Source organism: Athene noctua, chromosome 5 (assembly GCF_965140245.1).
Source record: "Athene noctua chromosome 5, bAthNoc1.hap1.1, whole genome shotgun sequence".
NCBI classification, from domain to species: Eukaryota; Metazoa; Chordata; class Aves; order Strigiformes; family Strigidae; genus Athene; species Athene noctua.
In genome coordinates this window covers 59,242,907-59,259,732 of record NC_134041.1, presented here as the reverse complement: position 1 = coordinate 59,259,732, position 16,826 = coordinate 59,242,907, and the positions used below count along the sequence as shown (strand labels likewise).

The 16,826-nt window shown below is 38.4% G+C and overlaps 1 protein-coding gene across 1 annotated transcript in view; it reads left to right on the top strand.

Moving 5' to 3' along the window:
- Nucleotides 1-16,826, top strand: part of GFRA1 (GDNF family receptor alpha 1) — a 144,858-nt gene that overhangs the window by 95,584 nt on the left and 32,448 nt on the right. Inside the window, exons 5-6 of the mRNA XM_074908459.1 lie at nucleotides 9,373-9,482; nucleotides 14,669-14,803. Of these exons, the coding sequence (XP_074764560.1) occupies nucleotides 9,373-9,482; nucleotides 14,669-14,803 (245 nt within the window). The remainder of the gene's footprint in view (nucleotides 1-9,372; nucleotides 9,483-14,668; nucleotides 14,804-16,826) is intronic.

Below are 16,826 nucleotides of genomic sequence, written 5' to 3'. Positions count from 1 at the left end.
AGTGTGCTTCCTCTGACATCAGTGACTTCAGTGAATTTATTCCAGGGATGAATTTGGCTATTCTTGTTCTGTGTAGGTAAATCTTGAGGCAGTGCTAATTAAAAGAATGTCAACTGATTTTACCATTCCATTATGCTGGACTTTGTAAAGGTTATTTATATCATTCTACATCAGGCCCCAGTGAAAGAATATTTCTGGTGGCAGTTCATCTATTAAAATAGCTGCAAGAAAATGTAAGCACTGGAACTAAAAATAAAACTTTGTTTCTCAACAGACCAAGTGACAGCCACATGCCTATTTTCAAGTTTTAGCATTTTAATGTTTACTGAATAGAAATTGCATTTCTTTCATTATTTTTTAAGCACTACCATGTTACTGATGGAGTAACTACTGTTAAGTGGCAGCCAGATGTAGATGTACCAGTATCTGCAAAGACTTCTCAGCAGAGGTGGTGGTTGCTTGCTATGTTTTTGTTGTCTCCTGACTTTAAAACAAGTGACACAGAAAAAGTTTTCTGGTGTGTGTTTACTGTTGACTATAGATTTTCTGTGGGAGCCGATGGTGACCTTTGCATGAGATTATTATTAGATGACCTTACATTCACATGTTTGTGCTTACACTACATTTGTTCAAGCACATTCTATAAACCATTACAGGCAAGCTTTTCTATTATAAAGCACATACGACTAAGACCTCTGTTAAATTAAAACTTGACCGTATTGTTTGAATGTTCAGTTCACTTTCTTTTGTTCCAATTCAAGCATAAATTACAGTGGTTGTTCTCTCAGTTATGATGTTCCCTTTTCTAATTACGTGTTGTAAAATACTGGAGATACATCTCAGTAACTGGCCATCATGCAGCATTGCAAAATATTCTTCAGAATGGACAGTGTCTTTCAGAGAAACTTCTGTAAACAGCTGGATATATCACAGGCTGTCAGCTCTCGGCCTCAGTGGCCTTGTTCAGTTTTTTTTGACAGTGGAGACAAAAAAAAAAACCCTCTTAAGGCAGCCACATCATCCTTTACTGGTAAAATTGTTTATTTTCTAGTCATACTACAAAACAGTGCTTTTTGTACTGGCATTATGTATCCATATAGCTTCTAAAAGCAAGTAAAATGTCGAATAAGATCAATGCTATACTGGTTGGCTAGTGCCAGAACTTTTTGACTTGCTGTTTGATGGGGCTTGTTTTGTGCATGGAAAAAAGGGTTCATATAAAAGAGACTCTAATCTGCTTTTATCTGCTGTAGTTCTGATTTTAGATTTATTGTCTTACTTCTGAAGTCAGAACAGTTTTTAGAGTAACTTCAGGATGAGTTTCAGCTATACTGGCTGCCTACAGACCCTGCACGATCGAGTGCAAGGACACACTGGGCACCTTTTCTTTCTTTCAGCCAGGTCTGTGACAAGGGGACACAGAGCTGTTCCCTTCAGGAATGCCACCAGATTGCCACTGAGGGATTTTCCTGTGCAAAAAGCATCCCTGCATAACCTTAGGAAATCTGATGATCCAGTGCATCTGCCAACAGAAACCTTTGTGTTAAAGAGAGAACTTGTACTGGGCTTTTTAGATTATTTTCTGTCTCCAAACTCCATAACAGTTTCATGCTTGAGCCAGAAATATTCTATTACAGTTTATTCGAGTGGTTACAGAGAATATTATCGTCATGGACGTCTTTCTCAGGTACTTGGAACCACATCCTTTCAGTGTGCACTCATGATAGAGTTGTTAATAAACACCTAAGCATCCAGTGGCACACTCAAGGACTTGCAGAGGCACTAATTTCTTTGGCTGGCTTTTTGAGGGTGACAGTGATTTTCTTAGGTTTCCAGCCTGTAATTCAAAGACACTCCTGTCTGCCCAGCTAATGAAGTGAGAACTCTATCCATAATGCACTAGTTCTTTCCTGAGTAACATGCTATCAAGAGACATTCTGAGGCTTGGACATCTTGAAACGTGACAAGTCATTTATATTTAGAAGTTTCAAATTAAACAGCATAAAGGAAATGAAATGAAAACATACAAATTCACGGTACTCGGAAATCAGCTAATGGATTTGTTCATGTTATTGGAGAGCTTTGGATCAGAGACAGATAGACTAAATAGAAATCGTACCAGCATCCCCTGATAGAAATCACAGACTGACAGTTCAGCTATCATTTTGTAGAAGATTCTCAGAGAAGTGTTTTCTTTGCAGCTGAGAAGACAGAAACACATTGTGCATGCTTAAAGTCAGTGCAAGGAAACAGAGCCCCACAAAACATATTTAATATAGGTTTGATTTCCTGTGGAATGCTTTCCAGATGTTCTCTCCAACAGGCCTCTAAAAAATGATGTGAGGTAATTTTTTTGCAAACAGAAAGAGAAAATTCTGGTTTGTGTCACTGCATCTGAGAATCACTGTTCTAGTTCTTTATTGCATTATCTTGTGCTCAGGATTTGCACCATATTTTTCAGAATTGGTTTTATTACACAAAAGGTCAGTAGTATAAAAATGTTTATATTACCCAATTGCAAATAAATCATACTTGTTTAGAATCACATTTGAGCTCCATAATTTTACTTAAACCCAAATGAAACCTAATATATTAAATTTAAATTACTCTCATGCACAATATTGAGTCACTTAGAGGATTTACCTAACATTGATAAACTGAGATTAGTGTTTTGTTAGGTTATTTTGATTTTCTGTAGCGGACATTGTGTAAATAAAAAGATCTAACAGGTCTCTAGCAGATGACATGAGCAAGGGGAAAGAATAATATTAACAGAAAATGGTATATAACTTTATTTTGCTTTGCATAAAATACAATAATAGAACATGGCTGTGGGGTATGCTTGCTTTAGAGCACTTGTTACTCAGAAAAATGAACTTTGTTAGTAAAAAAATAGAAAGAATGTAATGTTAATTTTAAAATATAGATATGCATAGATGGAAATATATTTCATTTTGCATAAGTGAATTTTTAATAGTTAGCTCTCCATTATTGGGGGTACTAGATGTCTAGAACTTCCTTGGTAAATAAAAATGCTGGATAACATAGGTACTGGCAGATATAGTGGGGAACATGGTACAGAGAGTCAGCTAGCCAGTCTGGGTCAATGTGGGTGCTCAGCTGGAGGGGAACCGGGTTTGGTGGACTGTCATGTCTGTGCCTGATGCTCTGAGCAAGCATTTGTGATGCTAAGAGACAACTGAATAAAAAAGCAGTTGTGATCCTAAGAGACAACTGAATGAATCTTGCATGATCTCTGGTTGCTTCTGTATCCAGTTATTCCACAATCCAAATAGGCTGCCTGTATGTAATTGGGGATTGTCTATTTTATGTCCAGATGAACAACGTAATTTTTATAGATAAATCGAATCCAGAATCAAATATTTGTGCGGGCTATCAGTCATTAAAAAAAAAAAACAACAAAAAAAAACCCAAACCCAAACCAACCCAAAACCAGAAGCAAAACCAGATAAAAAACATCTTCTTTTGGTTACTAGCTAATATTTGTTGTCCAAGATCCTGTAATGGTTTCTGCCAATGTTGCAAAAGATTTGGGTCTGCTCATGTGAGAGAAACTGCTTTTTTCATTTTTCAAGTCTTGGGAGCCAAATGATCTGCCATCAGATCTTTACTTTTTTAACCTTCCTTCTCACTTCCCGAAAGATACGAGTGCTGAGCTGTGTGTCAGGGTGCAGCGTCGGCTGGGGACTCCCTGAGGTCCATGGGGAATGCCCTGGGATGGGCAAGGCAGGACCCTTCAGGCAGGACTCATCCTGCCACCCCAACCTGGGAGCGGGGCAGTCCTGGGCATCGGGCACCTTCCTGGGGACAGGCAGGGGACATCGTCCCACGGGTGGCCCAGGCTCAGTGAGGCACATGGCTGGGCAGGGCAGGGCCGTGGGGGACTGGAGACCAGGGTCCTACAGTATCGCTGGGGCAGGGACTCAGGACTTTGGGGGGCTGGAATGGGGTCCTGGGCCATAGGCTAGGTAGGGGAAGCCCCAGGGGCAGGCAGGGACATTACTGCTCTCAGGGCTCAGACACTGTCATTATTTGAGAAAGAGGGTGGCAATCAAAGGAAAACTAACCTTTTTGCTGAAAAAAATTAATGGAGTTGCTATTTAATAAATATATGTAAAAATGACCATTTAAAAAAGCTGTCAAAATTTATAGTTGTTCACAGGTGCTCAATTGTGTGTGTACGTAACTAAGGAGGTATAAGATGTATTAGTGTGACACAGCTCTAGTGTCTTTTAATTAAAAAAAACTGGGTCAAAGTTATGCTACTAGGTGCTGGGAGGGTCATGTCTCTTGTGATGGAGCTGCTCTGAGGCTTTTTTTGTCTCGCTGGTTGATAGAGTTTCTTGTGTAGCCTTTGCCTCATTTTCTCACTGCCCACTCACTGTGTGTTTATGAAACAAAGAGAAAATGAAAAGCTCCTCCAACAGTGAAGCCATTAGTTTGGCCACATACCAACCCCTCTTGCCACTAGTGCATCCCAGCAGAAAGAGCACCACCCAAGGTATACGGGAGCTATTTGTAGCTATAGAGGAGGATGCTGCATTTGACCCCCACAAAAGAAGAACAAGTATTTTGGCTTGTTTTCTTTCTGTAATGGTGTCATTTATCACTATGACACATATTCATTGACTTAGTCTGAATTTTTTCAGTGTCAGATTTATACTTCTTTTCTGTTTTGAATATTGATGCAGCACTTCCCTTACGTGACTATACGGTGTCTGCCAAATGGTGTCTAGACACTAGAGCAGCTTTGACTAATTAGTGTAGTCACCCCAGTCACTCAGCGTTGGCATTTACGTACTCTTTATGTTACTGCTGTTGAGCCACAAATAGGTACCTAAACACAAAGAGCAGTGTAAAGAGAGATGGCAGTGACCATGTCTAGACTTGACTTAACATCACCGAGGTGAGCGCAGAGGACAGCAGCTGTCGCTCCCTGCATTGACCGACTTGGCAAGTAGTTGTAACCACTCACTTGGACGTCACAGCATACGTGTGTGCAGGCAGTGGGAGATCCAGATTCAATGACGGCCTTGGTCCGATGATCACCAGTGCAAAAGCAAGGCTAAGAGAAGATTTCTCTCTCTGAAGGTTCAGCCCCTCTGTACCAGCAAATGAAGATGAATACAGCCAGAGAGAAAAAAAGAAGAGAACATCTGCTAGCCCAGTGATGAGGGTGCTTCTTGGGGAGGACTCATATGTCTCGTTCGTAGAGTTGCTTTCCAGTAGGCCATGATTTACACCAGGTCCAAACTAAAAATGCAGTTTTAGATATTTTTTGCAACTTCAATGTTTATATCATGCTTTTAAATATTGCACCAGTACTGAAGCTGAGCAGACCAACTTTAAAGGGGAAGAAGAGATAAATATCAAAGATAACTTCAGAACATCAAAGAACTTTTACAAAACCTTGAGAATAAAAAATAGTGAAAACCTAATCAATGTTATCATTGCCTATGCAACAGGCTGTGGTAATATAAAATTAAATTGCCTCAAAAATTATATGTAGATTAAACACAATACTGCTATTAGCAAAGCTTATTTGTAAGCAAAATTTGAAAGTTTTGATTTATCCTGCTGAGTATTTGAAGAACCACTATCATAAGGAAAACAAATTAACTTTGGTTTCTTCGTATTTTTAACTGTTACAAATGATTTCACTGGTGCTAACACAAAGCATTAGAGAATAGCAGGTTTGGTGGTTTTTTTTTTTCCTCTTCTCAGAAAGACTGTTTTTTGTTTGAGCAGATTTTCTTTGAATTTGCCAATAGGATTATTCTTATTTTTTTTAGTTAGTGGTATAGAAAATATTTAAAGTAAGCTTTACAGATCTGCAGTTTACTTTGAGGAGATTTTCCAGGGCTAAGATAGGACTCATTTACTTTGTGGGGTTTTTGCCCTACAAAGAGAAGATTTATTTTTTTTCTTCTTCTTCCTAGGAAGAATATTTCTGTGTGGTTCTCTTCAGTTCCTTTTTTTATGCAAAGGAAAGGAAAAAAATCATTAATGCTGCTGTGCACAAACAGGATTTGTGATTCAGCTGAGAAATAAATTAATAGTTCCTTTTAAATGTGGTTCTGCTACATATTGTGTGGAATATAAAACTGCCTCTTTCTATCCAGACATCTAGCATAGATACATGTATGTACATGTAAAATTGTACACACCTGAAGGCACACGTGTTGCAAGCTCTGTTTGTTCTCTAGGTTACCAGTATGGTCAGTCGTGGGTCAGATACTTACCCACAAGTGACTACCTACAGGTTTCTTCCTGCTGAAGGAACACTGAGTTAACACTATGCATTTTTTTTATAGGACTGCTGTCATCTGATTGCTCTTTTTCAGCATCTCTAGAAGGATTGTCTCTTTTACCCAGACAGATCTTAATATCATGTGCATTACTTTAGAATAAATGATTCTATGGTTTCTAATTAGGCATATTTGTCTCTCTCTAGATAAATAGCAGTACCACTGTTTTGGTATTGCTGATGAGCACACTTTCGTCAGTGCCAGTCTGCTGGAAATGTTTGGGGCTAGATCTTCAGTGAGTGTTAATCAGCAGATCTTCGCTGAAAATAATGGATTTATTTTATGGCAGATGGAGGACGTCTGTCTGTTTTTATTTGCTGGCCTTGACTTTATATTCCAGTGGAAATGAATCCACATAAGTATCAGGTGTAGTTAACAGCTCAGGAGAGAGTGAGAACTTTGATAGTATGAAGTTTGAATGACTCACTAGGGAGGAGGTGTATGGTGATGTCCAGTAATGCTTGGACCAGAGCTATCTGAACTATATTTGCCTTATGAAAACTTAAATGTGCGACACTGTCAGATCATTACCTTTTATGACCACAAAAATTATTCAGAAATTAACATAGAAATCAAGCTGTATGCAAAAGGGATCAGCAGAGCAATATTTAGCCTCCTTTGGGGTTTACAACAAATACATTTTTTAAGCAGACTGGGTAGTAAATGACTGGTGTTATTCCACAGTTATCAGTCCTTAAAAACACTTAGAGGAGAGGAATGTATTAAATGATCTCTGGACCACTGCACCTAATAATCTAAGGGAGAACTGGACATTTAAGAATGATGAAATGATTGCAAGAGATGTTTTCAGGATTATCAAGATGCTGATCATATAATTGCATCTCCAAAAAGATTTATTTGTGGTCACATAAATAATGAAATTTAAATCTGAGGAACTACTTTGTTTTAGAAATGCAAAAATACTGCACGTACAGCAGGCTTGCTCTTTCTACCATGGCAAACGTTTTTCATACTAGACAGATGTAATAGGCTCACTTCCATCCTAAACCAGACTTTATCCAGATATTAGTAGAAATTGTTAAAACCTTAGAAACTGCCAACTGTTTTTGTTCCCTATTGCTCAGAAGGCTGGATCTGAGCCATTATCTTAATTATTGACTGAGAGAGGAATCACTGCAGTGACATAGGGTTTCCCTGCCCAGATTTTCTTCATGGTGCTGCTGTTTATCTCTTCCCATACTTCATAAACCATTTCTTCTCAGCCTGTCCCATGATAGGTACACTATATATTCACCAGCAGAGTAGAGATTTAAGGAAATTTAGAAATTTATGTGTACATAGAGGGCGTCTAAAAGAATCGGTAAAGAGCTCGACTTTTGAAAGCTATTAAGGATACGGATGTCGATCTCAAGGTTAAATAAGGGAAGGGAGGGAGTGAAAAACTTACAGTTGACTATAGTTTGAAGGCAACCATGGATTTGCTGGTGTCAGTACAGCTAGTGAGGGATGGAACTAAAAAGAGGTCATGAGAATAGCTCAGATAAATTCAGGTGCAGTTTGCATGCAGTCTATTTATAGGATGATTTCTCAAACTAAGCCTGTGAACCTTTTGAAGTTTACCCATCACTACTTTCAGGCCAATTAATGAGGTACATCCAATCCCATTCTGAGACAGGTAAAACAATAAAGCAAACAAAGATAATTAGTCTCTGGAGCATGTAAACAAATAAAGTAAATCACTTGCAAATCACTTGTTTCTGCTAACTCTTGTGTTTTCCTTGCAAAACTAAAAAAGAGCATTTATACTGAAAATCTACATAATGCTAGAGCAGTGCTGAAAATGCATAGATCATACTATTCTGATTTTTAGAGGGATTTGCAAAGATTAAGCACCTGATCCTGAAACAGCACCATGAGTTGTTATATTCAAAAGAACATTTTCATCCATTTTTCACAGAAGAGAATATTGAAATAGGTTATATCATTTGGTTCGTGGAGATAAAGGTCTAAACGACATTTTATAAATAAACAAAAGTCACTGGTCCAAGTTTATGAGTCTAAGTGAAAGCACTAGTGGAGCTGAGGAGAGTAGGCCAAGATGGACAGGAGAGTGACCTTAGAATGTGGGACCTTGGCTCACCTCGAGTAATGCCTCTTGAATTTTACAGACCTGAACAGGAGCATTATGTGGCCTTTAAAGCTCAAATAACCGGAAGATTTCTTGGCTGCTGGTCCATTTTTTTTTGTTTTCCAGGGTGGTAGTAATCTGTTAATTGCAATACAGCTTCACTCTTAGTCTTAAAGCACTTTCTGTAAGTAGGCAGTGCTTTCCTGCTCTTGGACATGGGGTAGCTGAGGTAAGTGAAGGTAATACGGCCATTCAGCAGCAGGACTCGATGCAGAGCACACATTGCCTTCTGCCCAGCCCTGGGCGCAATACTGTAGACTTTGGATAAATGCACATTTTACAAGAACAAATAGATTCTCAGTACCGTGGCTCCGGGGGGCTGTGCAGACCGAGCCATCTGGATGTGCCTGCTACCCCAGTTCAGCCAGCTGGTTCCGCAGGCCAGTCTAGAGCAGGGGTAAGCCCCTTCCCTGGAAACTCTGGGCAGTACCAAAGTAGGTTCTGCCTCAAGTCATGTAGTAAGAGGACTCTGTGAGCACAAACATACAGCTTTGTGTAAACTGCAAAACAGCGGAAACTTTACTCTGAACCTGTAGATTAACAGATTCTAGTTAGAGTTCATATCCAGGCAAAATGACTGATCTTATGATAAAATGGCCCTTTGTCTTTCTTTTGGCATGAAAATGCAGAGCATTTCTTTTACTAAGAGGCAGGCAGTTCCCTGTTGTTCTGTCCCTTTTTACTGTTTTCCTACACTCTTTGGTTCTGACTTCAAAAATGGATTCTGGAAAGAGACATGTCTTAGAAAGAGACTCTCGTCAGCTGAAATGTGTCCAATATACGTTTACGTTAAGTTAAAGAATATTGTCAAAAAAAAAAAAAAAAAAGAGTGTAAAAGGTAAGAATGCCTGCAGGCTTGATTTTTAAAGATATGCATTTTTCTTTATGTTGCAGATCTCGCCTTGCAGATTTCTTCACAAACTGCCAGCCTGAGTCACGGTCTGTTAGTAGCTGTCTGAAGGAGAACTATGCTGACTGCCTCCTTGCTTACTCGGGGCTTATTGGTAAGAAGACAAGGAAGGGTGGGGGCTTGCTCAGTCTAAGGAAAACACTCAAACTATATTTTGAAGGCCGACATGAAATAAAAACTGTGGAATGTAAGACTTTACAGTATGATACTAGGCAAAATTCACCACCCGAGTGTACTGGTCCTGTTTTACCTTACAAAGATTCCTGAGGTAAATTTGTACATTATAGGGAAATCAAGGATAGAAGATAAGGAGAGAAAGGTGCTTGAATTTGAAATAAATTCAGGCTTACAAATTAAACCTTATTGAGGTGGTTGAATTTGTATAGGACAGTGAAGTAAGAGTTTAAAAAGAACAAGTGGAACTGCAGGTTGGTTGATTTTGCAGCAGTCCTCACAAGGATGGGTAAACACCTTCAGGGGAAATTTGCAGGACATTTGAGGAATGAGACAATAGAGCAGCCCAGCCTTGTTTCACTTCCAGCTGCTGTTTTTATCTTATGTCCTTCTGTCCTCTCTAAATGTTTTCTGAGATGCCTGTCAATGGAGGTGAACTGAGACCAAATTTATCTTCTGAAATCCTCTTCCCTCCCCAACATAATTAATTTTGTTTGCTGTCACCTTCCTGACTGTCCACTGGCACAAGAATGCCTTTATGCAAGCCAGATTCCATATACCACACACAGTATTTGATTCCTGAAAGAGAGAGATCATCTCAGGAAGCTGAACTTGTAGAAATACCATGGCTGGGCAATAAAGAATAAGTGAATGTCAACACTCTGAAACAAACACATTTTAAAGGCCACCAGATAAGATGTTTTTAAGCTTACAGCCTGCACCTGCTGCGATGCAGTAATATCCCCTTCTGTTGGGCATGAAGGTCCCAGCTGAGGCCCTGAATCAGATCCTGCTGTTAAATAAATGTCTCTGGAGATAATATCCAAAATCAAATATTTCTAAAATAGGTTGAGTTTGCTGAAAAATGACTGAAAGCTATATTCACTGGCTTATTGTTATCATTCTTATTACTCTAGCAGATAAAAAGTGAGGTAAGTCTACGTGGTAACTGGTAAGATAAGATGTGATGGTTTCAAAGGATATGCTTCTACGACTTAAGAGATGAAGACAGTATGAAAAGGGTATGACATATGAACAGTTATGACAGAATACCATTTGACTCTAAAACAAAGACTTGAATAGCCTTGAAATCTGATCTAGTCAATGAGATTAAGAAGTCTAGCTGCTGGCAAAGAGTAACTGTTACTAATAGATACTTCTGGGTAAGAGCTGCCAGGAAGTTTTTGCTGGACGTAGTGAATTTTGCTGGCAGTTTTGTTGGATCCATTTTTTAATTTAAACCCCAAGTATGACCCAGTTTCTGTAGTCAGGTGTTTTTGTGTTACTGTGGATGACCAAAACACATCAGAAATGTGGACTGGATCCCTAATGACTTGAAATCAAAAGGAGATCAAATTTTCAAAGGGAAAAGTAAACATTTTTCTTCCTTCCTGCTAGCCCCTAGACACGTGCAGAACGATAGGAACTGACTAATGTTACAAGAGTTTTTACTTCTTGGTAGAAATTTTAATAAACCAAGAAAATTACCAAAACAAAACTTCCATGTGCTGAAGCAGTAGATGGCTGCTTCTGATATCAAGGTGATATAAAAGTGGAGTAAATTATGTGAAGGCCATCAAATTTGAAAGATGCTGAGACAGAAATCAGAGGTATAATCTTTCAAATGTCTGCTTAATATATATAAAACACAGAAAAAAGAGGTAGGTAGACTTTGGGTAAGAAACTGTTACAGATTCATTCATTCATCAGAGCTTCAGGAGTTCCGGGTGTTTTAATTAAGACAAAATATTGTTTGTTAAATATTATTTCATTTAACCATTTCATTAAAGGTAGCAAAACTTGCACCTCCATGAAGTTTGTTCAGGAAATTGTGCAATTTCCTATGGAACGGTACAGTGGATGTGATTTTGATGTCACATACAGTGATGTAAATCACAGTTAACTTCACTGAAATTAGTGGAATCCCACCTGAAATTAAGTGGAAATAGTCAGGCACAGTTTTTGTCTGAGGTGCTTTACATGTTCAATGGAGAACAGTCTATATAGGGGGCTTTAAGGTTGCATCAGGGTGTTATATATGTAAATTTAAAGATATGTATATATTACAGCAATTTTGAAAATCTTAATTCATCACTTTAGGCTCCTTGTTATAGTGATAGGGATAAATTAATATTTTTAATAAAATAACAGAAAATTTGAAAATTATTAAATCTAGAATAAGACTGGAGATAGTCATGTGTGAGATTCATTGCTTTGGTTACAGCCTAGTTAAGCCATCTGGACCTGTCTGTGCTCCCACATCAGTTAGGTATTGCTCTAACTGCTGACTTCAAGATCTGCTTCAGCATTCACTTTCTGACACATTTCCCTTGTCTTCAGTAAAATCTATCTAATTTCCCTGGGAATTCCATGAGAGTTTGTATGAATGAGCCAGAGTTGCTTTGGGCCAGAGGAACTTCAGTCACATGCCTCTCCTCCTGGACTCACCATCCGTCTTCTTGTTCTTAACCGACCCTAATTTGAGTGACCTCTTGTCTGTGTTCAGGTCATTCTGCTTTTGTCTAAAATACGGACACCTGACTGCTTGCTACTGAGATCATCACAGAACTATTTGATACATAGAACACAGAAAACCAAGCACATCTTTTACTGCCAGCCACCATGGTTTCTGTGATCTGTTAGTGTCCTTCAGCAGAATTTCCAAGATGCCAGCTAGCGGGGTCAGGGGGAGGGAGGGGGAGGGAAGACACACACATTGCAGGGAAAAAAGAAAATCAAGCCTAGGAAACCAAGCATATAATCCGGTTGGGTTCACATCTGCCCCCAGGTTTAAATGACAGACTGATTTTCTACTAGCTGCTCTTTCAGCCACTCTGTTTTTGCTGGATGTACAGTTTGTGTGCTGTGTATACACATTCCTTGTCCTGTCTTTCCTGTATTCATCAACCCTAATTATATCTTGGTATCTCTTACACTTTTAGACCCTGTCTTGACCCATTTTAATTACCTTATTACCTCCTCGTGATAAGAAAGTCTTACCTCAGTGACCTTTTTCATTTCCTCAAAACCTTTCTGTTTTTTTAACCCTGCACTAAGCTTTACTTAGCTGCTTTTTTTTTTTTTTTTTTTTTTTTTTTTTTTTAAGCCTTCTGTTTTCTTTCCATTTGCAAAATCCTCTTGGTTTTCATTTTCTCTCTCTTCTTTTCAGATCATGTCACATGGTTGAAATAGTGTACTGAACCATCAAATGGATAATGGACAGATATTTTCATTTGTTTTATTTTAATTTAACATCATTCCTCTTCTTATTTATCTACTGTCAAGTTTTCATTAATGGGGCAGATGATATTTGCCTATTTTACTAAATTCTCTACCTCCATTTAATAAATTTTGAACTGTTCTATTTACTCATGTGCTAATCTCATGTAGAATTTGAGCAATTATTACAGCAACTATCTGTTAAAAGCTAGAACTACATAAAGGTATGGGATTGCATTCTAATTTAAGAACATCCCAAAAAAGACAAAAGATTCTTTTTGTGAGTTTGGCAGTGGGACTGCATTCATTTTCACATACATTACAAGCTTTTTTAGGCCATCCCTTAATGTCTGTTCTTCTTTGTCTCCCACGTCATGTATGAAGCAGTTTGCATGTTGATTTGTTCACTTCCCAGTGCTGCCTGGTGACTGAAAGGCTATTTGACATCATTCTGTGATTAGTGTTATTTCTAATATTCCTCTGTTTAGCTTGATGTTTGGTAGCCCTTTCCTGTGTGTTACTGCAGACTCTTGAACCCTGGACCTATGGACCAAATTTTCTCTGCTAGTGTACACTTTGGATCTCTAATATTTATCCCTCATCTATTCTATCTTCTTAATGACTTCTTTGATGTCAGTTTTGAGGAGATGTGATCACATTTCCTCATGATATATAGCCTGTCCTAGGAGTGTAGATTAACAATGGAGGAACGTGTTTCCTGAAACAGTTGTCATCAGTACACGTCTAGAATACTTACACCTTTTTATTTAATTTTTCCTATTTGGTCAGACAAATAAAGTTTCAAACTTCTCAATCCTTAGGGAAGTTTGAAATCTCTGACCTGCTGGGGCGATGCCTTCAGTGAGACTACTTGTTTGAGTAAGTGCTGATCATATAACAGTTGCCTGATCCAGATGAGTGATGAAGAGTTGCTGTATACTTTTTAGGACACAAAATGTAGTCTTTGGTTTCATTTCATTCTTGATAGCCTTGAGTTGACATATAAATGTGAGAATATTTACCCAGGAATTTGTAATAGAGTTAGAATGAACCTGTGGTTGCAAGCTGTTGACAATGTTTAGGAAACAATCACTGCACTGAAAAAGTAGTGACACAGCAAGGTTAATAGTAATTTATTGCCTGCAAAGAATCTACTGTACCATATGCATGCTGGTTATGTTTTTGCTTTGTTCATGGCCATAACCCACTCTGTTGGCAGGGCCCTAACGAACACCATGGGGTTCATGCTCCTTCAAGATGTATTAGGGCTCCTCTCAGCATGACTAGCGTTTTCCTTGCTCACGTGTTTCAGAAATATTTTTTCAGCCTGGCTGCAACTCAAGGAGGAAGCTCAGGTTTAGATGTCTAGTTTCAGCCATTTATTTGCAGCTACAACAAGAATGAAAAAAACCCCAACCCCACAAGTGAAAAAGAAAAATTGGATTTTTAGAGTGCAACTTTAAGAACGCAGGTCCACAAATGTTTGATGTGGCAGCAAAGCCTTTTAAGAGATTCCCACCTTCCCCCAATCCACCCCTCTCCTGTGCCACAGTTTTCTACCTGTCAGTTCTGCTGATGAAGCTGTCTGTGGGAGTGCAATATAAACCTTTTTGGAGGAAAGGAATGGGTCTTTAATGTGTGAGTCATGTTACAGTCCCTAAAGTGGTTGCATTCAAACAACTGAGGGCGTGAAGTATGGCACAGGGCTGGGTGTCAAAGAGCCAGGAACTGTTAAGTCTGGAAGTTTGAGCCCTGCCATGGGTCTGCCTTGTGAATCCAGCTCTGAGTACATGACCTACCAAGTGCTGTTTGCTGTCTTCTTAGTATGGAAAGAATATTTCAGTGCAAAGGTTGCTTACAGTACTATACTTCACTCTTTGTTAATAGGCACAGTGATGACACCAAACTACATAGACTCAAATAGTCTCAGCGTTGCCCCATGGTGTGACTGCAACAACAGCGGTAATGACAGAGATGAATGCATGAAATTCCTGAATTTCTTCCAGGACAATACATGCCTTAGTGAGTACAAAATTAAATGTATTTAAATGTGGTTTAGGATGTTTTCTGACATTTCTTTACTGTTTGTTATGATACATCAAGGCCATCTCTTTGGACTTTGTAAGCATGGTTCTGCTGTAGGTGTAAGAATTAAACAAATGAGCAAATAAGCCTGTTACTATGATTTATGGCTGAGATTGCAAACACGAGAAGCTTTTGGAAAAAAAATCAAATAACAAAGTTATGTCATATAGAAATATGTTTACATCACAGATCATGTTCAGAGCCTAACAGTCAGGCAGCATCTGTACCAAAAAATTGCAACACCTGAGGGGATTCTGTATAATTTAAGAACTTAATATAAAAAAAGACATGTAGTTTATGATATGAAGGATTTGCTGTAGGTAAGTATAAATTGGATTGTGCTTGCAATTTATGGCCAAGCTTCAGGTTTTTTAGGCTACTTGATCTCAGATGCCTGGTTTTAACACAGGTCTAGATGGTACCTATTTTCAAGATTTTGTTAAATTATTGATTTTTTTTCAGTCAAACTCACTTCCAAATTAGGGACTGTTATAAATTTCAGAATGGCTCAGTGGAGTCGATTTTGGCAGCTTCTCTTTTCAAATTTCCTGTCTGCCTGGAGCAGCATAATTGGATGATGTGGAGTGTGCATCAGAGTTTTAATTTCAGATAAATGAGGAGACCAAAAGAGCTTGGCTTCCCTAGCCTAGCAGAACAGAAGTTGAAAGGATACGTGATTGTTCTCTGAAATTGCATTAGAGGGGCAAGCCCAGGGAGGGAAAAGGATTATTTAACCTACAGGACAATGTTGGCACAAGATCAAAAAGGGAGATATTTGCCATACGTATTTAGGCTCGAAATTGGAAAATTTTTAACCATCAGACTAAAGTTAAGAAATAGGCTTCCAGAAGGAGTTTTGAGGGTAAAAAATTCTTACTGGTTTTAGAAGTCATATTTCATCAGCTTATGAAAGTAAGCATACATTGTTGTTTTCTTCAAAAATAGTGAATGAACTCGATGATCCGCACCGTCCCATCCAGCCCTATGTACTTGAGCTAATGCTAATGTAGAGTTCAGTCTGTATTGTAGTATAGCAGTCTGAAAATCTCCATTGGAAGCTTCTTAACAGGCAGCATGTTGTGAAGATATGGGGAGCTTTGTCTACAAAAAGTGAGTGACTTGAGTTGTTATTTGATCCACTATTAAGCTTTGGAAGAATGAATCAATTACTCAAGATCTTTTAACAAAAAAACTCAGAAAACAATTCAGACCATGACTGGGTAAAGTTTAATATAGCATCAGACCTTCTTCAGACCTGATGGGGCTACCATTTATATATACTGTAATACATCAGAATTTTTTCATTTGTGAATGTATTAATTGCTAAAATGTTACAGGTTCCTTTTAGAATATAAAGACAGAGCGATCCCTTGTCTTTTCTTTTGCTATCAGTATAAAAGCATTAATGAAGACAAATCAAAGACATTAGAGGGTACTGTGAGACAAATTATGGTCATCCTAGCTGTAAGAGATGTCTTCTTCATGAAGAAATTAAAGATGCTTCTGATTTAATAAAAAGTTTTTTCTCGTACAGAGAATGGGAAAAGTTCCTTTTTTTTTAAATTGATGTTGTCATTAGTGGGTCTTACAGTGCCTGCAGAAAACATCATTTGTTTATTGGATGAGATCAAAATCCTTCCCACTTTTTTTAGACAAAACAAAAATCCTTTTTCCACAATGGGATGAAATTAGGAATTACTCGCTAGTCTCTTTTGCTAAAGTATACTTCCCCTTCAAACTGAAAAATACACCAGTGATTTGGGGCATTTACAGAAGAAGTGGAAAATCTAGCTTAAATATTTATTCAGAAACCCATTTGGTTATTTATGTGAAGTGGAATAGCTGAGACTCTACCCTGAGGCCTAGAGGGCTCAGAAAGTAGGAGATCTAGGGTCACATTCATACTGTGCTTGATATGGAGCTGGGATATGAAGCTGAGTTTACCTGTCCCACGTACACA